The sequence below is a fragment of the Larimichthys crocea genome, chromosome XIII (assembly GCF_000972845.2).
Source record: "Larimichthys crocea isolate SSNF chromosome XIII, L_crocea_2.0, whole genome shotgun sequence".
NCBI lineage: Eukaryota > Metazoa > Chordata > Actinopteri > Sciaenidae > Larimichthys > Larimichthys crocea.
In genome coordinates this window covers 29856826-29879607 of record NC_040023.1, presented here as the reverse complement: position 1 = coordinate 29879607, position 22782 = coordinate 29856826, and the positions used below count along the sequence as shown (strand labels likewise).

General features: G+C 39.6%; 3 protein-coding genes across 6 annotated transcripts; 2 read left to right on the top strand and 1 right to left on the bottom strand.

Annotated features, from left to right (window-relative positions):
- Nucleotides 1-523: 523 nt before the first annotated feature.
- cblc (Cbl proto-oncogene C, E3 ubiquitin protein ligase) lies at nt 524-16388 on the top strand. Of its 4 annotated transcripts, none has more exons than XM_027287014.1 (14): nt 524-770; nt 1035-1784; nt 6430-6576; nt 6711-6867; nt 7829-7950; nt 8600-8737; nt 8831-8918; nt 9056-9187; nt 11295-11480; nt 13546-13698; nt 13875-13927; nt 14455-14532; nt 14659-14714; nt 15541-16388. In XM_027287014.1, the coding sequence occupies exons 2-14, from the start codon at nt 1432-1434 to the stop codon at nt 15666-15668; spliced, it is 1791 nt and encodes a 596-aa protein (XP_027142815.1). In that variant the 5' UTR covers nt 524-770; nt 1035-1431; the 3' UTR covers nt 15669-16388. The 4 variants fall into 4 exon arrangements, with proteins under 4 accessions (XP_027142815.1, XP_027142816.1, XP_027142818.1 ...); XM_027287015.1 differs by having other exon boundaries at nt 524-788; XM_027287017.1 differs by having other exon boundaries at nt 525-770; nt 11298-11480.
- LOC104927340 (trypsin) lies at nt 16268-18262 on the bottom strand. The gene is made up of 6 exons (XM_010741396.3): nt 18153-18262; nt 17801-17957; nt 17455-17553; nt 17173-17336; nt 16719-16855; nt 16268-16624 (listed from the first exon to the last, which is right to left on the bottom strand). The coding sequence occupies exons 1-6, from the start codon at nt 18190-18192 to the stop codon at nt 16472-16474; spliced, it is 750 nt and encodes a 249-aa protein (XP_010739698.1). The 5' UTR covers nt 18193-18262; the 3' UTR covers nt 16268-16471.
- A 1343-nt stretch (nt 18263-19605) lies between these two features.
- Nucleotides 19606-21716, top strand: LOC109140397 (anionic trypsin-1). Its single transcript, XM_019267185.2, has 5 exons — nt 19606-19717; nt 19818-19971; nt 20054-20313; nt 21090-21226; nt 21349-21716. The coding sequence occupies exons 1-5, from the start codon at nt 19678-19680 to the stop codon at nt 21499-21501; spliced, it is 744 nt and encodes a 247-aa protein (XP_019122730.1). The 5' UTR covers nt 19606-19677; the 3' UTR covers nt 21502-21716.
- Nucleotides 21717-22782: the final 1066 nt, after the last annotated feature.

Below are 22782 nucleotides of genomic sequence, written 5' to 3'. Positions count from 1 at the left end.
TTCCTGAGAGGTGCATTCATGGGGGGTGCTTGAGTAAAAGTCAAAGGACAACCAGAGTCATTAGGATTAATCATTAATCATTAGGATTAGATATTACAAAACATTCACGACAATCCATGAAACAATTTTTTAAATATTCAGCCTGGAACAAAGCAGTGGATTCACTGACTTGGCAGAAAATCTTGGTGAAATGCCAACTGAATCCATTTAATGACAGTAAACATTGTTCCATACTGACAGTCAGGTGAGGATGATGATTCTTTTTATATCCCAACCGAGAAAGCTGTTAAAGTGGCTGAACTTTGACCTTTGCTGTGAATGAGCTATCATACTTCTTGTTCTTGAACAGCCTACCTGTCTGCATGCTAAGTATAACTGAGATCTTGCCCACTGCTTTCATTCTTAGCAAATGCTAAGTTTTGAGTCCACACCTCTCTGTGTCTTCCTCCCTCCCCTCCTTCTCTCTCTCTCTCTCTCTCTCTCTCTCTCTCTCTTTCTGTCTATGCTTGCCTGTCTGAGCAGTAGAGCAAAGAAAACAAACCTGTTTAGCTGGCTGCAACTCAGGAAACCCATCAAAGGGTGCACCAAGAAGAGAGAGAAAGAGAGAGAGAGAGAGAGAGAGAGCAACAGTGACACCAAGAAATGACAAAGAAGAAAAGGAGCAGCAATGTCTGTCAATGCCAAATAACAGACAACATGTTTCCGCTGTGCTGTGAGTAGATGTCTCGGCTCTGTTGACCCTGACAATGTTGGACTGCTGTGCTGTCGAGGTGAGCATATCTATATTGGTAAGCATGTTAACTAGTGGACAAGTAAGGCTGAATGTGTAGAGGTGGAGAGAACTAGGAGCCAAAGGAGAGGTTGGTTTAAACTGTTATCTGGTTCAGTCTAAAACCCTCACTTCCTTTTGTTTTTAGTTAACTCTTTCTTCTATTGTTGTATTGTTGTTGTTGTTGTTGTTGTTGTGGAAATCTTAAAATCTAGCTTTGGTCTAACAGATCTTGTATTTTTGTGTTTTTCTGACAATCTGACAGGAGTGACAAGAAGAACGGACAGGAGTGGCTGGTTTGGGAGGAAATGCTTAGCTTTGAGTGCATTTTTAGAGATGCCGTAATTGAAATGCAATGTAATTCTGTTGGATTATTGCTGTATGGATGCTGTTTGAGGTGGCTGAGATGTACGCTTTTCAGATGAAGCTGGGAACTCACAAAAATAATTTTAAGGACAACACACACACACACAAAACACTTGAGCCAGTATGAATAGCTCCTCCTTTTTCTGCTCAAAACATTCACGCATTCAAAAACTGAGCTCTCATATCTCTTCAAAACAGTAGGGGCATTATTATTTATCACCACGCCCCCCCACACACACACAGACAGATATTTAAGGTTGTTTTTAGATCACATTCACGCACACAACAGCGACGTTATGGCAGCAGCAGATTCAGGAACCTCCCAGCCCACTACTAGTGGAGATCGGCGGCTGGTGGACAAGGCCCTCAAAAGACTGGATAAGCTCCACGAGCTGTGCAGTAACCCCCGGCTGGGCCTGAGGAACAGTCCACCATACCTGCCAGAGCTGGTATCTGAGACAACAACGTTGCTTATCCAGGTTTGGGAGCCCTACAGAAGTTACAGGACGACGGGCAGCCAGGGGCCCCGAGGAGATGAGGCCAAGTACCTAAGGGTCCATGTCAGAAACCTGCTGGATAAGACGGACAGGGCCCTGTTGCTGTTTAAAGAGGGACGGGAGAAAATATTTGAGGAGACATCCAGCTACAGGTAAGAAGATACAAGAGAAGCACGTTTTTGATAATTGTCATTCAGTCAAAGATGACAAAATGCGGTCATACTAGCTTTTTAAATGTGGCAATTTGCAGCTTTTCTGTGTTTTGTATCCTTTTAAATTGAATATCTTTGAATTTTGGACTGCTGGTCGGAAAAAAAGACATCTGAACACATCACGTCAGGCACTCGAACTTGTGATAGGCAACTTGTTTCATTATTTTGGACGCTTTATCAACTAAGTAATTAAGTGATTGATGTAATAGATAATCTACAAATGAATTAATATAAATAATGGTTAGTTGTAACCCTAAAAGTCATATTTCATATCCTCATTTTAAAGAGATGGTACATGAAAAATATTTTCTCACTTTCCTGTTACAATATCTTGTTGTTTTATTTGCCCAGGTTTCTCAGACTCTCTTGTACCACAATGGACAGCTGGAATCAAATGAAAGTGCATATTTGTATTGCTCACAGCATTAAAACATTATATGTAAAGAATTCAATAGCAACATTTTTCCAATGAAAACTATGTGCAGCAAGGACTGTGAATTGTTCAAAGTAATACCAAAACCTTTTTTTTTTCCAGAAAAAGTTTCCCTATTACTGTCTTTCAATTCAAAGAACTATGTGGACACCACAAGTAAAATTTTATTTAAACTAATTCAAACGTCTGAGAATAAATAAAACCAAAACTATCTGCAAGGCCAGGTACCACAATTGGTAACTGACCATTTAAGGATGGGCTTATATCGTGATAGCCATTTTAGGCAGTTTTCCAGACCAATTCCACTCAGTAAGTCTTTTGTAAGACAAAGAAACTGACAGTGGGGTCAGAAAGAGGCCATACATCTCAAAAATCTTTATCGAGCACCATCCAGACCAGAACCTGGAATTGAGAATCTAAGACCATCCTTCTATATTATGTTATATCTTCAGAGTCGATAGTTATGACGGAGGCTTCAAGCTTTACTTGGACACTTTAAACACCAATTAAATCTTCTAAAATGACTATTTTTACACCATCTATAGAAGCTTTAGTGATGTAAAATAACTTTCCCAGTTCCCACATGTCAAATATAGACTTCATTGTGAGCCAAGAGGGAAAAAATGACCATGTTCTGATTGGCTAAAGTGGATACAGCTAAAAAGAGTGACTTTTTTCTTCAGAGTTTGGCCTGCGTTCTTTGCTGCTGTTGGGACTGCTAATGATGAAGGTGGAAAACGGGGCCAAACCTGCGTCTTTGTGATGCTAATGTAGGGAAACTAGGCAAAAGAAATTACAACCTCAGTATGTGAGCAGCTTGGGAAAGAGACGGTTCATACAGGGTATACAGAGATATCCTCTGCTTCCATTATACTGTATCTCCTAACCTGCATGTGGCCTTGTTTTTCATACATGACACTCATAACACTCTTACAATGTACTGCATTATAGTGAAACAGTACATTGAAAAGTTTATTGATCATTTTGTGTGTGACATTAGTTGCCATATTCTTAAATAATAATAATAAATATTACTGTAATTTCAGCCATATCATTCAGCCCTCCTCAGTCGAATCAGGCACCGCCGAGCTCCAATCCAGCAGATACATATTGTCAATATATCATGGCCACTGAATGCAAATTGATACAGGAACCAGCTTTCATCAGTTGATCTATATTTTAAGATTTATTGTGTCATCTTCAAGAATCGTCTGCATGTACGATAACAGATGGCCTCCTCACCGCAGTCGCATCTGCATGGGTAGCCATGCGGCAAATTCCCATAATGTTATGCGTAATGTGGCTTAGATGTCAAAGCAAATAATGTAAATATCCTCTTTTGGGTTTTAAAACATCCTGCTATAATGTCCTTGCAGCTTGTTATCCCACAGACTCAGGCCTGTAAGCTGCAAGCACTGCGTCTAGCTCCAATAACGCTAACTGTTGGACGATTTAAATAATAGTCTCCTTTTAGTAAGTGAAATTTCTGCCTGGCTATCACAAGAAACTGAAAACAGAACTGAGATAAAACTGGTGAAGGTGAAGGCGACAAAGACAGACAATGGAAGGTTGAGTGGATGGAAGATTATTGTCTTTGACTTCTGACTTTAGCCTCCTCTTTATTTAAGAAACGCATGCAAATATGCAAAATCAATTAACCACTCAGCTAGAACTGTGATCAGACACAATATAAGAGACATATATATATACACACATATTAGTCATTTCATCAGTTACAAAGTAAATCGATATATGTAACCACTAAAGATGAAAATTCAGGTTTTAAAAAGTATACATTTCACAAAAAAATAGTCACGGCTAACTAATTATGACTGGCTATGTCCTGGAGCGCTTAATTTTGACACTGAATACACAATATTTTAGTGTACGCTTAGTGTCCAGGGTGTGGCTAGACTGTTTGAATGTTAATTTCAGTTAGAACGCTTTAAAGAACTCGCTCACTGCTGAGAAAATGTATTAATATCACTGATGATTCTGTCTGTCTGACCTCCATCAGGTATATTGGCAGTGTCACAATAATTTCTTATATAAATATAAATTTGCACAATGGAGGATCAGGGAACTGAAGAGTCTGGTCCGACTCTGAATCACTCACTTAGACAATAGCTTTAAAGATATAAATATACATAATACCAATAATACCAATAAATCCTGAGCAATATCCATGAAATCTTAAAACTCTTGCAGGTCAAAAGTTAGATGGGAATTTAATGGCAAACACACTAAATATAATTATACTAAATATCATAGATCGTATAGTGTTATATAACAATAAATCCGCTCTATGGGCAAGTTAAGGTAACATGTAAATAGGGAACATGTAAATAGGGACCAAAAAAACCTTATCAGAATTTGCTTCAACAAACAAATGCTGTCTATCTTAAGAAGATTTATTTTAGCGGCTGCTGGTAAAGAGTTCAAATGCAGCTGCTCTCAAGATCTATATGAGCTCTATTTCTGCCCGAGCTAAGAAAGATGTGAGGCGAACAACACATTTGACATCAAGCCTCTTCAGGTACGCTGATCAAGCTGATGACAAATATACACTCTCTCTTAACAATGACAAAATTATAGTAAATGGCAAGCAAACCAAGAATTACCATTATGCAATGCACTGTCCAGCAGCACGACCACTGTATGCAAAACAAAAAAACATTTGCACGGATGTGTTTACTGTAAATTTTCACCACTACCTTTCCTTTTTTGTAATGATATTTTTATAAAGCGAGCCAGAGCAAGAGATGTGGCTTACACATTTCCTTCCACCTTATCTTATCCTTAACACCTAAGAGGTTTTTTCTTTATGACCACCACCCACGCAGTCAAATGTCCCTCTAATGATTGCTGAATGCCTGGACCATTTTGCAGAAGATTTCTAAAGATATATTAAAATAGTCTTGCAAAAGAGGAAATATGTTGTAATGATGAAGAAAACTTGTTGCCAAACTCAGCTGATATGATGACTAGTGTTATTATATGCTACATTTACATGTCAGTATCCTACAAATATTTCTACCATTTTAACTGAGTTTTATAGTGTTTTTGATGAGTACATGTATCATGTAGTGGAGTACGTTTGATGCAGTCCAGCATATGTGAAATCGTCCTCCCTTTCAAACATGTATTTTGTTATTTCACTTGAAAGTTTGACCTTCGCTAAGCATAACTAACTGAACATCTTGTGTTCAATGATTAAGTAGTCCAGCAGTTGCATATTTATGGTTTCTGATGTAGATGTAGTGAATGTGCTGGAAGTACTTTTACTAGTTTTTAACTAGTTTCAAACTTTAAATACTTAAAATGCACAAAATGATACTGGTGTTAGAGTCCATGACTGTAGTGTTTGGTAGTTTTAATCCATTTTGAGTTTTTACCTCTTTTTTTTTTTTACCTTATGCACCAAACTGCACGATAGCAGAGAGGTATGTACAGTAGTATTTTAAAACACAAACTCAAGAGAAGTTGAGAAATATGCAAGAACAATAGTCAAAGGAAATATCATCTATAAATGACCCCAGGTGAGACTAGACGGAGACTTAACACTGATAAAGCCTGGTCTAAAGTTACACTCTGGCCACTGGAACATTTTGTGGTATAAGCATGCTGCAGAGAGCATCCTGTTTGCTGGCTGGACTACCTGTTGTCTGTGTGCGCGTCTGTTTGTGTTTCTGTGTGTATCAATGGAAAGTATCAGCAATGCTGGTTTTAACTGACATGAAGCCGTGGATTATCACATGTACAACAGTACAGTTAGGGCCATGTTTCTTGTAGAATTTGATTTTATCTATTTCTTTCTACACATATTCACAGCCAACACAATGCCAAACATGTTTGCCCGAGTTGACACCCATAATTTCACACTGCAAGTCTTAACACAGTAAGCTACCGTTACTTTAAGTAACTGTTTAAAACTCAAGTGACACAAGTGGAATGTGAGAGCACCAGTAATAAACGTGACAATGTCCCGGTCCTTAACACTTCGAACTTTAAAAGTATTTTAAGGAAGTGTGTGGGATGAGGCTGAGGCTTATCAGTTATACAGCTGTGCCAAAAAACATTTACATTTCCGAGCAATGTGTATCTATTTCGATTTTACGTAATGACAAATGAAAGTCTGTTTTTCATTCTCAGGAGGAACTTGACCAAACTGTCCTTGCTGTTCAGTCACATTCTCTGGGAGCTGAAGGCCTTGTTTCCAGCAGGAAGTTTTCGTGGTGACACCTACAGGGTGTCCAAGACAGAGGCTGAGGAGTTTTGGAGGCATTCATTTGGCAAGAAGTGAGTGTGGGAAATTTTCTAAATGAGATAATGAGAGGATCATTATTTATTTATTTATTGTTGGGTCTCTGAATTGAATTGAATTGAATGTGTGTCCACATTCGCTCTGTGGTAATAATAATGTGTTCTGGCAGGTGTATCGTGCAGTGGAATACTTTTAAAGAGCAGCTGCAGAGTGTACATTCATTTGAGGAAGGGATGGAGTCCATGGCTCTGAAGTCAACTATAGATCTCACCTGTAATGACCACATCTCTGTGTTTGAGTTTGACATCTTCACTAGACTGTTTCAGGTAAGGTGACATTTTCCAATCAAGGGTAATAAATTCATTACTTAAAGTAATTGTTTGAATTTTTAGAAATATGCTTAGTCCCTTTCTTGCCAAGAGTTAGATGAGAAGATGGATACCAATCTCATAATTAAATATGAAGCTACAGCCAGCAGGCAGTCGTAACATTTCAGGCTAACTGGGAAAACAGAAATCAGAACAAGTTGTGGGTAGATTACGTGCAAGACTAATTCTCGAGTGGGCACAGGAATCTCCATTGTTTGCCTGGCAACCCGATGGTGACGTCAATGGTGATGACTCCAGTAGCCTGTTGTGCCATGTGATCGTCATTTGACCACTTGCCTTAGTTGTGACGTGACACCCAAACTAGTTTGGTTATGCACCAAGTAACCAAAACCTTTTAGTATTTTCTGTATATAGTTGCATTGTGCTACCCACTGCAGGTAGTCTTTGTACCTACTCAAGAAACATTATGTAGTCCCCAGGAAAACCACAATGTGCTGTTCTCACACTTCACTAGTGGGCGGCTGTGGCTCAGGGCGTGGAGCAGGTCTTCTACGAATCAGCAGATTGGTTATTCAACCTCTAGTATGTTAAAGATAAGAAATTTCCATGGTGAGAACGTGCATGAATGATTATGCTCAGTTGGCTTCGTGCATGGCAGCGTAATGTAAAAGCACCTTGAGTAGAATACTAGAATGGGGCTAGATAAGTACAGTCCATTTAATTAGTGAGCTACGGAGGTGCTGATAGGTGGATTTTGTTACATTTAGACAAAGCCAGGCTAGCTGTTTTCTCCCTGTTTCCAGTCTATATGCTTAGTATTTAGCATACAGACAGGAGGGAGGCATCTTCTCCTCTACATTTGACTTGGCAAGACATTGAATACGATAAGTTGAACTATTTCTTCAATAATTGATATTATAAATATATATTCATATCCTCTCCTCTCCTCTCATTTTAGCCCTGGAAATCACTCATAAGGAATTGGAACCAGCTAGCAGTATCTCATCCAGGCTACATGGCCTTCCTCACCTATGACCAGGTTGTAGCTCGTCTGGAACACTACCTGCACAGACCTGGGAGGTGAGGAAGAGTACACAAACAAACTCTGTCGGATGCACTTCTCAGAAAAGCAAAGCTGAGTTGTGTACCACATATATAAAAAACTCAAAATAGCACTGTAGAGGTTGGTCACTGCTTGAGTTTCAGCAAATCTGGCAGTTGATCTCAGTTGTAAGAAATTCAGCATTTTAGGCAATGTAGAACGACAGCACTCTGACAACTTTAAGTTCCTGCTATTCATTATGGCTTCATTTATTACTCCTTAATCTATTTTGAACTATTCCTGGCATTTTTGGCATGTATTTAATAGCCTTTCTGTCTAGTATTCAAGAGGTTTAGACCTAGTTAGTTTAAGATTAACTACAAGCTTGGCCCAAAGTGTCATAGAGTGAGTACACATGTACTGTAGCATCAATATTATAGCTGTTTTAAGAAGGAGAAGAATTCTATTGGAATTATTTACACAAATTATACAAAAAATAAAGAATTAAATACAAACTGATGCAACTGTATTTGCATTGCCAGAGGTCTCTGGCGATGCAAAAACAACATAATGTTCAAGAAACTTGAACTTGAACATTGTAATGTCTGAATTTCTCTGAATTTATTTCAGTGTTGATTTTCTTTCTTGTAAACAAGTTTGATTTACAAGGATCTCTTTCCCTCCCAGCTATATCTTCCGTCTGAGCTGCACGAGAATGGGCCAGTGGGCTATTGGCCATGTGACCGTTGAAGGCAACATCGTTCAGACCATCCCCGAGAACACACCTCTCTACCAGGCACTCATTCAGGGCTTCAAGGAAGGCTGGTTAGAAGAAAAAAACACACACACAGGTCTCTGGTTTATTTTTATATTTGTTTGTGTCTTTTCTCTAAGTGCTTTGTGTTTCTGTGCCTGTAGCTACCTGTACCCAGATGGCCGTGATGTGAACCCTGATCTGACGAGCTTGTGTGAACCGGCCCAGAGGGGCAAAGTCAAAGTTACAGAAGTAAGACAATACACTCTTTATCAATTAATCAAACTGCCAACAGCATCCTAAAGCTAGACAAAAGACAAAACATAGATCATATCCTGAGACGTTCTATTATTGCTTTCTGTCTGTTGACCCACTGCAACACCCAACAGGAGCAGTATGAGCTCTACTGTGAGATTGGCAGCACTTTCCAGCTATGCAAGATCTGTGCAGAGAGGGATAAGGATACCCGTATTCAGCCTTGTGGGCATCTCCTGTGCCAACTCTGCCTCACAGGCTGGCAGGTATGAATCCCCATCCAGTTACTCATTGTAGCCTGCTGTATAGTATGAGACAGATTACCGTAACAGTATGTGTGTTCAGCAGAGTGAAAAAGTCTGGATCCATCAGCGGTCCCATGGCTTGCTTGTCAGTTATAGCTCCACCATACTGTAACAATGCTGGTCATTTGAATGTGGTTCGGGCTTGATGTCAGAAATATACTGTGTTCACCAAAGCATGTGAGTGACTCAAATGCTACTTTACATAAAATAACCCATACAAATCAATGTGGCTGATTTAATCATTGTAAGCCGATTTCACTTAAATATAGAATTGATGAAAAATACTTTTAGCTCTCCAAAACTAAAAAAAATACAGCCTTGCTAGGGGTAATTCTATAAGATAACTTCAATGCCATCGATGCATTTCTAGGCCCAGTTAATATGCAATAGCATTATACGGCCTTTAGACATTAGAGCAGTTTCACAACCTTCTTCTGTTTTTACTGTGTAGTCACATTGCATCACCCGGCCTTGTTGAAATTACACAACATTTTTAGAAATATTTATTACACCATTGCTTGTGAATTATGTCGCTTGCATTCTCCATATGTGTCAACTCTACGGTTCACTGCGGGCCACAAGAAGAGCTGTGGACTCGGCTCTTGAAACCTCTTAAACCAGTTCTTTGCAGTTTTTGATGACTTGATGGAGGCAGGGTTTAAAGGAAAAGGGCTGTGAAATGAACCATCAACATCAATGGCAGGTGCTGTCAGTATGTAAACTGAGAACTGTAAAATTGCAGACAGGCAATATAACGGGACTTTTACTCTGATCAAATCTTTATAAATGTCAAAGATATCCAGAATATCATATTTTGGTTCTCAAAAACACTCAATCACATTACAAAAAGGTCTGTTTGTAAATCAAAATATAGTTGTCACGTAGACAGTGTGTCCTGCGTGCATTTTTTTTCTCCTGCAACGGGATTTCCCCGACTTCCTACTTCCTCTTTCAATCATGATACTGAATACATGCAATCAGAATTAAAGCTGTTGCTGGCAAATTACAGTTTCATTCGCTGCAACCATTTTTTTCAGTCAGCCAGCTAGTTGTCTCCCATCTGTTCAGGAGGCATTCATGTCTTTGAAAAAAAAAGGTGCAGAGCAGCAAGTCCTGACATTTGGCTGAGGACTTCCTGTGTGAACTTAAGGCTCACAGTATCAGTCACATTTACTTAGAGAAGCAGTGTGTGAGAGAGACAGACAGGAAAAGAAAATTAGATATGCTTTGTGGACGTCAGACCACAATGGAAAAGTTGTAAGTTGGTCTAGATTGTGGTCAAGATAACTTCCTGATCAACAATAAGTTTACAGTACTACACAATGACCTTGATGAGTGGAAAGAAAATAAAAGACAGTTAAAGTAACAAAGGCGTCTGCACACAGTTGCAGTTGAACACCAAACAGCAGGATGCATCAATAAAAGTTTCATTACATGATTTTCAGAGCAGTGTAGGCATGTAAAAGAGATTGAAATGGGGCAACTCGGTAGCTCACCTGCTAGAGCATGCGTTCCATGCATCAAGGCTGAGTCCTCCAGCCTGGGTCCTTTGCTGTGTATCACTGCTTTTCTCCCCTGAATTTCCTGTCTATCTCTCCAGCTGTCACTGTTCAATAAAGCAGAAAATGTCTCAGGTATATCAGTCAGATAAACTGCAAATTTAGCTCAGGGAAGGAATTTGAAAAATCATGTCAACAACGTGAACTGACTGCATCTGCAAAGAGGATCTTTGGTCACAGGAATCAGCAAGAAATTTATGAGCATCATAAAACCTGCAGACACACTCGTATGCTAGATTAATGAACGAAAATGTAAAATGCTATAACGATTCATCTTCATCTGGTTTGCATTTGTGGAAAACCGCAATCTACAGTGCCTGTTAAACGTTGTATTTTCCACCACATTCATCTTTCGAAAAAAAAAGTTTTCTTTGAAGCTCAACACATTCCACTACACAGAGTTCAAAAGACGCAAAGCTGTTTTTAACACCATGTGTGACACTGGGTGTTTACATTCATGTATTATTTCCATTGCTCTATCTATGACCTTTACACCAATAATCATTTAGCAGAAGTCGGCTGGCCACACCTGCCCATACTGTCGCTGCGACATCAGAGGAACAGAAACGATCCTCGTCGAACCCTACCTGCCAGGCATGGGTCAGTGGGAGGAGGAGGAGGGCGATGATGACGCAGAGGAGGAAACCCATGAGGACATTGAGCTCATAGTAAAGGAAATGGCGGCCCTGAGGAAGGTGTGTGAATATATTTACTGTATGTATACTTGTTTTTCATAATTCTAACCACACTAGGGCAGTGATGTATGTTGATCTGTCAGTCGGCCCATATTCGTGGACCCCAGAGTGGTTTTTATTCGAGCACCACAAGCTGGTCACAATTTTCACATAACCTGTAAAAACTCAAAATCTACTGGATGGCATGACACAAAGTTTTGTACAGACATTCATGATCCCCAGATGATGGATCCAAATTACTTGTTTCCCCCTGATTTTTAGTCTAGCGCCAGAGGTTGATGTTGTTTTCAGAGAAATCTCTCCACACCTATTGGTCGGATTGTCATGAACTTTGCTACAGACAATCATTTTTAATGACTTAAATACCTGAAAAACTATATGTGCTAAACTAGGATAGTGAACATGGAAATTCACAGCCTCACAGAACTGCTACAGTAGCATGTAGACTTGTAGGTCCCTATTTATATGATGTATAGTGTATGGTCTAATGTTCATGGCGCTAGCGTATTTAGAGAATGTCGAACTCCACTTTCAACAGCTTAACGCTGCATAATCTGTTCAGAAAGTAAGACGCAAGGGGTTGTATATAGTCTCTACATTAATCATATGTGCATTTTGGGAGTAACATGATTCAAACCAATCAGAGTGTTATCTCTCTTTCCCTTAAAAAGCCAGGTGTGCCTGCACCTGGCGCATTGCTATTTAAATGCCACACGCCTAAATGCACACATCACTCTCAGTTTATAGACATGCTCGTTTCTGCAGCTGCAGGTATTTTATGAAGTCAGAGAAAATAATCTAACGCTTAGCCGTCTGTTGAGAGCAAACAGACAACATCAGTATTGATGTATCATCTCAGATGCTCAGATATTCAGTGACACCTGAACGTCATTATTATAATATTCGTGCATTAATCTAACATGTTTTAGACCTGCATGAGTCACATGGTCGTAGCTGTATCCTGAAGGAAATCTCGATTATGTTGCAGAAGTGATACTATAGAAAAGTTAGAGAAGCAAATTGCATGACGTTTGGTTTGAGAAGTTGGCGAGCTCTGTGCGTGCGTACCTCTGCTAACTTAAACTGAACCCCCCCCTCACCACCCACACACACACACACACCTACACCTATGTCTCTTATTGCTCACACACACCTGCTTCCCCTGACTCTCTCTGTTTCACTCTCACTGTATCATTGGGGGACTGCAGCATTTTTAAAGTCGCCCAAAAAAAAACAAACTTGAATTTGGAATTTTTTCATTGGATTATATCGTTTTATCAACACTTTATTGATAATTTTGACAACTCTAGTTGTTGCAGCTGTCATCACGAACAAATCTCTGCATTGAAAGGTGACTAAGAAACCTCTCTGCTCCTTTTAAAAACAAGCCATACTGATCTTATAATACATTCATGACCTGTATGTGTCTTGTTATGTGCAGCACTATATTTCTCACCCACCCTCTGCCGCTCCATGCTTCTTACAAAATTAAAACAATACGACCCCAAATCAGTTTGCACAGACATGACTGACCCATCCACAGCTCTGTTCGGCCACATATAAGCAAATGCACCAGTATTTAACTAAGGAGGAGCACTGTTGTGTACTTTGTTTTTGGTACAATTGGTACAATTGCTTTCTTCTTCATTGCTAGTTCTACAAAACAGCAATGTGTCACCAATGTGCCTGACCACACTTATCACATTTTAAGATCAGTACGCAGTATCACCCCCATGGGTGCACAGAAAAGCCAAGTATATTTACTAACTACACAACATAAGCGTTATAGGCGTGAAACTAGCGAAACTAGCAATGACACCTGCAGTGTCCTGCGTGCATATTTGCACCGGGTGCAAGATAGGGCCCTTAGTCTTGTTCCCATGTGTTTGCAACTCATAGTCTATAGCAGGACTTATATCTTAAAATGTGGGCATCTTATTTACAACAGGTCAATGTTCTTTATGTAGACAATATCACACATTTGTCTCATGTTGCTTTAAAGTCAGTCTATCTTTAGACTCTTGAACAGTCATCCTCATCCCTCGCCTACATTTTCTCTCAATAGTTCTCAAGTTTGGATTACCAGGTTCCCAGCGCCCACCACCCCGCTCCACCTCTGCCCCCTAAAAACAGCACTGCCCCATTCAGTCCACCGCCCACCAGCCAATCCCAGACATCAGACACGAAGACGCCGGCCAAACACTCACACTCCCGTGCGGTAAGTTCCCACTGATAGTGACACTATTTGCATATTATTGATGTGATGTGTTAATTCTCTCCAACCTGACAGACACTAAACTCAGAAGAATGTTAATTCATGCACAGCAATGCAGAGACTCACCAACTACGTAGTGTGATTATGTGATTAATCTTTGTGACGTTTCATCTTCTAAGCAGGCTCACAGCAGTAATGAAGCACGCAGAAGACACAAACAACACACAAACAGGTAAGACACAGAGAAGCACAGAGGGAAATGCTGTCGTTGTCTTAATGTGATTTCTCACTGGGATAATGATCTTGACACCTGACACAGTGATTTTGCATCTTATCCTGATTGTGCAGTGGTTGCGTTAGCATCTGCGTTAGTTTCATTTTGCATTGTATGCTTTTATGCATTTTTCTATTTATTATCTATACAATAAAAAAAGAATTCTGGCATTAATTATTACATAATATTATTCTTAACTACTGTGTAAACACACAAATATTATGATTACAATTACTAAAAATATTTTCTGTACTAGCTGATTGTAAAGTAGAGAGGCTCCTGTTATTAATTGTTACTTTAATTGATTGCAGATCTTTGTTCTTTAATTTAATTTCCTAATTTAATTAGTGTCCTATTCCCTTCATTTTATGTGGTTGCTAGTCACACATTTACACATGAGATAATGTGTGCATCATAATAATTAATTACAAAACAAATATACGTAACATGGGGAATATAAAATATGTTGTGTCCTTTCCATTTAGGAGTCATGAAGAGGAGTCACGTAGCAGTGAGGATGAGAGGAGTGGTGTGTCGAGACAGCCTCACTCGATCTCCCACAGGTGATTAACAGCTGTCTCCGTTGAGGCTCACTGCAGTCAACCAGTGTTTTTTACCTGAGCTCTGCCTCAGATGTTCTTGCTTAGCAGCTAACCTTTTTTTTTTTTATGTTGTTCTGTTTTAAACAGTGCTGAATTTCTCACAGAAGCAACGTCGTCTTCCTCATCTCACAAAGTCGACCCCAGTAAGTCACGACATGTCATAAGCTTTTGTTGAAACTAAATAGAAGTGAGATTATTCTACACTATGTAGATGATATTATCCTAAAAATGTACAATGTTGTAATTCAGTAGCCTCTAAACTGTTTCTGTCATGCCTGCACAGATGCCTAAAGTGATAGGAGTACTATGAAGAAATAAAAATATTGAGAAAGTTCCACTATTTTTGAAATAACATTATCATGACAACGCACTGCACCTTTCTGTTCATCGATGTTTGTCATTAGGTTATGTGAAACAAATTAAAAAATCAGACGTTTACACACACACACAAAAAAAAAAAAAAAACCACAAAGCCTTTGTGCTATACTGTCAGTTAACTCCAGAACACGACAGCCTTTTCACATGTTGAATTTGACTGATGTCTTAGTTTACCGAGTACTTTCCTCTCAAAAGTCTGGCCATACTGTCTTGTACTTGCTTGTGTTATTTAAGCATTACAATGCAATGCATCAGGTAACGTTGTAAAGTTGTACCTTTGTTTGACAGGTCAAAATGTTTCAGTTTATTCAATTTAATTCAACAATATCACTAGTTTTAAACCCACTTAATTTAATCAGCCTCAAGTCTTCCTGCACAGTTCTGTACAACTCAAAACTTCATTGGTATCCCAAATTCTATTACTAGTCTCATGCAAGAATTCATTCATTCCTCTAAAACGTTGATGTATCTCATTTTAGAATAAAACATGAGTATTTCACAGCAGAGCCAGAGGGTATAGAACACGGTCTTGTGTCCTATGTATCCCATGTATCTCCTTATAGATGTACGCTTTTTTGTGTTTGTTTGTAGGTGGAGCGGCATGGTTTGGACCCTCCAGCCCAGTAAGACAAAGACAAAAAGAGAGGAAGGACAGGCAAGCAGGGCTCAGAAAAGACATGAGTGGCCTGGGAGGGGTGACAAGAACGATGTCCTCCTGACAGAAAAGCAGCCTAAAGACAGTCTAAAGACTTTTTAAATAAACTGACAATACATGCTGACTAAAATATCTTAAATCCAGAACAGCCTTCCATGAATGTAAAAATAATTGTGGGTGTCATGTTTAATTGTAAACGACCATCTGTCTGCGGCACTGCTGAGTGGGTGACAGGAAAATGACTCAGTGAGGCCTCCTACTGTTCAATAATCACACTGCCATTATTTCCACAGCAGGTTCATTACTGATCCCTAAATATAATCTCACTGTCTTCTTTGTAATTAAAGTATTTTCAGAGACTTTGTGAAATAATAGAAATGAATCAAAGATTTGATATTTGAAAATGCAATTATATGGACGAATGAAGGGGGGCAGTCACATTAATTCTATGAAATAATAGAACTATGCTACCTCATCATTTAACCCACAAGTCTGTTCTTATAAATAAGTTATGCCAGTAAATAGAGGCTTTTATGTAACTCCAGCAAACTTTAAAGTATTTAATAATGCTAAAATCAAACAAATAAAACCTGTAAATGACACAAGTTTGTTTTGTTTTTTCTCCCATTATGGACATGAAAATATGAACAGACAAATGAAAAGTGAATATGTACTAAGTATATTTTATTTTCTACATTCTGGCACACGTGTGTTGAGTCTGGATATATGAAGGAAGGGAGATTTCAAAGGAGACAAGGCACCAAAGAAAGATTGGGTCGTAAAAGAAAATAGGAATGAGATCATGTAGGGCAGAGGATAGAGGGGAAACAAGTGGCAGAAGTGAAGAAAAATATATTGGCAGTTTCTTCAGGGGTTGGCTGCCAATACATCATCTATCCAGTGGAGGAACTCGCACACTTTGACATAGACCCCAGGAAAGCCGGGTTCGGCACAACCCTGACCCCATGACACAAGTCCATGGACCTCGTTGAAACATACCAGAGGGCTGCCGGAGTCACCCTGACAAACACAAAGTGGGATGAGTGTGAGCAGGTAGTGATGATATTTACACACATAAAGAGCTTTGAGTCATGTTAGTCGAACATTCACTCACATTGCATGCATCTTTGCCTCCATCCAAGAATCCGGCACACATCATCCTGCGTGTGATCATGCCTGGATAGGAATTCTCACAGGTTTCATTGTCAATGATAGGCACGTCCAAACACTGCAGACGGGTGGGCATGACCACTGTAACAAGAACAGAGATTTTTAGAAAGTTTCTCAAAAATATCTTACTTTTCCAGCCTATCTTTGGCTCTCAGCTCAAAGTCCCATTATTCAAACTGACCTTTAAAAAAATTGTAAATAATTTCTTAAAACTGAAATTCTCCCGTGGAAGCCTAACTGCAAAGACACTGTGCCAGGCAGCAATTTATGCTGCCACTACATCCACCATCCTGCCCAATGTTTGGAATTTGGACTCCAAATTCCAGAAACAAAACATTTTGCCATCAGAGTAACTGAAAAGAAGCTAAAATCACATTAAATCACTATTATCAACCCACCTGTGCCATCCATGGCGGTGTTACCCCAGCCAGACACAGAGCACCTGTGCCCCCCCACCACGCACCCTGTGGGCAATGAGATGGGTGCGACTGATGCAGTCACCTCCACTGCGTGGAAGAGCTTGATCATCATGATGTCATAATCAAGAGTCTGGTAGTCATAACTGAACACAGAGAAACATAATTTTAGCTTTTTTTTTCTGCAGTGAACGAACAAATCAGATGACACTGTGCAAAAGAAAAGAAGATTCTCAGACAGGGTGGTTTATTTTTTTCACTCACGAAGGGTGCCAGATGATGTTGTCGACCTTCACGAGCTGCTCGGTACCTTCAAACACTCGCAGATCATGCTCTCCCAGCATGATCTGCATGGCTCTGGGACTGAGAAAGGAGGTGAAATAAATGAGAAAGATAAGGCAGCAGAAGAAGAAGAAGTATTTTATGTCTTGTAATTCTAAATAAGTCTTAATCTTGACATTTTCTTTACTTTTGCAGACTGTAGCACTTTTATTTTTAGATTTACCAGATGTCCTTTACATATGGTATGTTTTTTGTATCTATTTTAATCCAGGTAAAAAGGTTTGAAAATCAAGCTAGATAAGCAGTAGAAAAGATGAGGATGACTTACTTGTACCAACAATGGGCAACGGAGAGTACCCACTGGTTGTTGATAAGAACCCCACCACAGAAGTGGTAACCATAGTTGAGGGAGGCCATGTATGGACGAGTGTTAGGCTCACACTCCTGCCCGCCAATGATCCTGCCATCTTCGCGGGGAACTGCCGCTGTCACACACACACACAGAAAGAGATTGATTGCAACAGAAAGAGTAAGATCTGTGTCTTTAACCACAACTTTCCACTATATTTTTAAAATCTCTGGCATAATAGTACACATATACAGCTGTGTGTGTATGTTTAAGTATGTGTGCATATATCTGTGTGTATATCTTGTTCTTGTGTCTTTTTCTTTGTGTTTACCAGCAGCTCCGATCATCAGCAGCAGAGCCAGGAGTCTCATTGTGTCAGGTGAATGATCAGAAGACACCGGGACACACCCTGGCTCATATTTATATCGTACCAGCTCAAGTGTACTCAGCTCATTCCCTCCCTCCTCTCTTTTCCCTTTTCTGTTGACCTCATATGTGTCCACACACTCTTGGTACAACATATTAACTCAAATAAACTCCCTTATCGTGGCCCTATTTTCATGTTTGCCTGCTTCTGCCTCATCGTGGCCTTCCACCTGTGGTTGTGATATCTGTGCACTTCATCGTGAATATGGAACAAGGTCTCCACACACCTGTTTAAGGTTCTCTTATAGGTGACTAATTCTTGGCAAGATAAAATATAAGAATGGTGGAAAAAAGTAATAATTAGAAGTAAGGCTTAAAGAAAAAAAATTTATAAAACAGGTAAATGTCTTCCTGCCAAGGCCAAGAGGCGTGAGAAAGAAATCATCTGTGATCTCAGAGGCAGAAAAAGCTGTATGTTTTTTTTAGGTCAGATCAATCAATAGTCATTCAGCAATAATGAATACAAAAGGAATACAATTACTGGACATTTTTTCTTATTTTGTAGAAGCTGCAGAACAATACAAACTAAAAGAAAACAGTTTGATAATACCCTCATCATTTATATCCTTGATTAATCAGGCCTAACATAAAACCAACTCAAGAAAAAAAAAGACAGGTCAAAACTAGCTAAGAAAAAGAAGAAACAAACAAGAGTAAGAGTGAGACAAACAAGATGATGCAATGAGATGATGGCAAGACATAATACAAGATGACTGTCACTGCAGACTGGATAATCCATATTATATTAGTCAGCTCTGATATCTGATATATCTAATATCAGAAATAATACATAAACGCAGGGGATTCAGAGGACCTAACTATGAACTCGCACAGCCATCCAGTAAATTTTTCTGTAATTTTAACACTTTACTCTATTAAAGTTATCTTCCCTCCCAAGTAGTCTAACTGCCCCATGTTCATATGAAGCCATGTTACTGATAAGTTCAATCCACTTATTAAAAGTGGACATAGTTCTATATTTACTATATTTCATCAGTGATCATGGTTCAACGAAAACTCAACCTACCCTGTTTTGACAACACAATAACATAAAAGCTTATAATAAGCCACTGGAATGAGTGCTTATATTAATTCATTGACTGGTGTCATGTATTAAAGCAGAAAAGGTTAGAAGAAACCATGGATACATGACAAATACACTGTTTTTTGCAGTCCTGTCAGATACACCGAGCACTCTCCAAGGCCGAAAACATGTAAGATGTGGCTCACTTATTAACCGAAAGAGGAACATAAGTAGATAAGGTTATTTTTCAGGACAGGATTGGGGGGTGTGGTGGGTAGGATTCGGTGGAGGTGTGGAGCAGGAGTGGAGTGCATGCAGGGACACAGAGGACTTTTGGTATAAATGCAGTGAATGACAGATTGTACTCGTCCAGTCTGGTCGTAGGAAGGCTTGAGTCAGCCACAAGATGATTGGCCTCATTGTTATTGCACTCCTGGGTGCTGCAGGTAAAGCACATCTGCAGTGTGTGAAATGAATTTAGGGTAAAAAACAAACAAACTGTAATTATGATAATATGAAAAATTGTGTATTTCCTTTACACCACAGCTGCAGCCCCTATGGATGACAGGATTGTCGGTGGCTACGAGTGTACAGCCCACTCAGTGCCCTGGCAAGTGTCTATCAACATCGGCTACCACTACTGCGGCGGCTCCCTCATCAATGACCAGTGGATCTTGTCTGCTGCCCACTGCTGGCAAAAGTTTGTGCAACATTAATGTGTTCTAAAGTTTTGGCATGTTTAAGACAATTATGATCATTTCTTTTCTTTGCCTCAATTTCAGCCCCTACGCACAGATTGCCATCCTGGGTGACCACCACATCTATAAGTACGAGGGCACCGAGCAGTACATGTCAGTGGATGCCATCTACTGGCATCAGAGTTATGACTACCAGACCCTGGACTACGACATCATGCTGATGAAACTGGCCCACCCCGTCACCGTGACTGAGTACGTCAAGCCTATCGCCCTCCCCACAGCCTGCCCCACAGCTGGTACCATGTGCAGGGTGTCCGGATGGGGTAACATCTACACTGATTCAGGTGAGGTCAAAAGTCGTCTTTTGTCAACATTTTGTTCATGGTAACAATATATTTGTTCTGATTCTGATATCTCCTGATGTTTTTGTTAAGATCACATGAAGAAACAAAGAATGACAGATTATTCCATAGATTTGAACATAATTTAACAAAAGCCTTTAAACCATTATATTATTTGATATATATTCATTTCTTGACTGCTGTCATGTACAAAAGCAGTGTTTCCTACTGATAAGGAAATGGACCACCTCATCTACTTTGACAAATCAAACTTTTATAAAATAAAACATTAACCGGGGCGTGAGCACAGGCGCTATTGTAGACAGCAGATGTCATCAATAGACTGTTTTGTGGACTACTACTACTAGTAGTACTACTGACCATTAATTAATCATGGGACAAGATGTGGAGAGATAATGGTGATTATTTTTCTTGTATTAGACATAGATCTTTGCGAGTGCAAACACTAAAGTTTAGGGGAAACCATGAATGCTAAAAAAAACAAATATACAGGATTTTTACAGCTCAATCTTTGGATCTCCTCTCATATTATATACTGTCAGATAAAAATATTTAACTTTATTCGAAAACTCACATTACTTTAATCGTCAACACATTTCCCCTGCCTAAGCTAAGCTATCAGTGGACTCACTATTTGAGGGTGGGCTTTAGCAAACAGTCAGTTACATCAGATATGTTTTAATAGGTGTTGACATTTTAGAGAAAGATTTCTGATCTTCTATCGTCATGTTTCTTTAACTTTAATATCTTACCTGCAGTGTTCAACCCATTTAACCTTCAGTGTGTGGAAGTCCCCATTTTGTCTGACAAGGACTGTGAAACATCCTACCCTGGTAAGATCACCAACCGCATGGTGTGCGCTGGATACCTGGAGGGAGGCAAGGACTCTTGTCAGGTATTTCCACACAATCACACAGCTCACACATTTAGACTTTCTTAGGGACATGTAAGAAAATAAACATTCAATGGGATGAGATGATAGACTGAAAAAACTCTCTTCTTCCTCTTCTCTCTCAGGGTGACTCTGGTGGTCCTCTGGTGTGCAATGGGGAGCTGCATGGCATTGTCTCTTGGGGGTATGGCTGCGCTCAGCCTAACTACCCAGGTGTTTACACCAAAGTCTGCTCTCTGATGACCTGGATCAATGACACTCTCGCCGCATACAGTTAGGCTGTGATCTCATCATCACAAATTTATGTGGAAGAGGGAACCAGAGAAATTGAAATTGCAGGAGACAGAGACAGGAGGCGATAGTGGGTAGTGTCAGAAGGAAAAGCAGTGGGAGAGTGGCTGAAAGAGAGCCACAAGGCGAAACAGCAGGAAAGAGAGCGAGAGAAGGAGATGTCTTTAGTCTTGCACATTCAATAAAATCATTCTGTGATGCATCAGTGTGTTTTTCATTGCTGATAATACTCCAGTGCTGTATCTGCTCCCTGTGCAGATGCTCTTGGGTTATTAAGACGTTTCTGAATACTGAATACTTACAGCCTACCAAATTACAGCTAACGTCAACGTGTCACTTAGCTTTTTCTTTGACCCGTGTCACTCAGCAATCACACCATAAGATTTCCATCCAGTCACACAAACTAACCTGTACACCACTCACACTAACACCAATCTATTAACGGGTGAACAGCAGTGGTGTTTAGCATTCAAAAGATGCATGAAGAGTGTTAATAAGGTTTTGTCATTCTTTTAGTTTTCTTGGAGCACATGAACACTGGCCTCATTTTGATTTTATGTCTCCTGAGCACAGAATGCTTTATACACCTGGAAAGGAAGGGCACAGATATTGCAACAGCCCATTTATCAATGTCAGTATAGGTCTACTACAAGAATACCAAAAGGAGTTCGACTTCCATTGAAATGTGTCCAATGAGCTCCATTCAGATCTGAGAATTTGGCCATGAGTCTGTTGTGGTGGCAGAGAAACTCAAGAACAACAAGGCATTTCCTGTCATTTATGTCAGAAGTTTGGATGTTCAAAAGTCAACCCTTTATCCCCTTCAGTGTGTTCCTGTGTGGAGATCTACCAGGGGAATCCCAAATTCCTGACACTTTTTAGAGCAATATCCATCTGAAATTAAATTAATATGACATTTTCTGATAGCTTGTACCACTTTACTGTACTTCATGGAATAGGGGGGAGGGAAACATTGTTTTTTTGTTTTGTTTTTCAAAATAAGGCATTCATTTACAAGCCCCAAGTTATACATTTCTGACAACAACATAACAACATTTCAACAAACCAATTCAGCTGATGTCCCTTATGTGGCAGGACAAAGGGAGTGATAAGTAATAGGGGAAAAACCACAGAAAATTATCACCTTAAACTGCTGTGACCATCAAGGTTAACATTATGATGCTCAAAAAAAAAAACCCCGCTACAATTACTTTTACTCTTCTGCAAGAAAAGAAATGTCACGCTTGCCATAATTGCCTTGTTTTCTT

Coding starts and splice junctions, on each gene's coding strand:
- LOC104927340 (XM_010741396.3), bottom strand. CDS start 18,192: ATGAGACTCCTGGCTCTGCTGCTGATGATCGGAGCTGCTG. Junction 17,958..18,152: donor GCTGATGATCGGAGCTGCTG/GTAAACACAAAG, acceptor TGTGTGTGACAG/CGGCAGTTCCCCGCGAAGAT. Junction 16,856..17,172: donor CACCGCCATGGATGGCACAG/GTGGGTTGATAA, acceptor TTCTTGTTACAG/TGGTCATGCCCACCCGTCTG.
- LOC109140397 (XM_019267185.2), top strand. CDS start 19,678: ATGATTGGCCTCATTGTTATTGCACTCCTGGGTGCTGCAG. Junction 19,718..19,817: donor TGCACTCCTGGGTGCTGCAG/GTAAAGCACATC, acceptor TTTACACCACAG/CTGCAGCCCCTATGGATGAC. Junction 20,314..21,089: donor TAACATCTACACTGATTCAG/GTGAGGTCAAAA, acceptor TCTTACCTGCAG/TGTTCAACCCATTTAACCTT.
- cblc (XM_027287014.1), top strand. CDS start 1,432: ATGGCAGCAGCAGATTCAGGAACCTCCCAGCCCACTACTAGTGGAGAT. Junction 11,481..13,545: donor AAATGGCGGCCCTGAGGAAG/GTGTGTGAATAT, acceptor TTCTCTCAATAG/TTCTCAAGTTTGGATTACCA. Junction 14,715..15,540: donor ATCTCACAAAGTCGACCCCA/GTAAGTCACGAC, acceptor GTTTGTTTGTAG/GTGGAGCGGCATGGTTTGGA.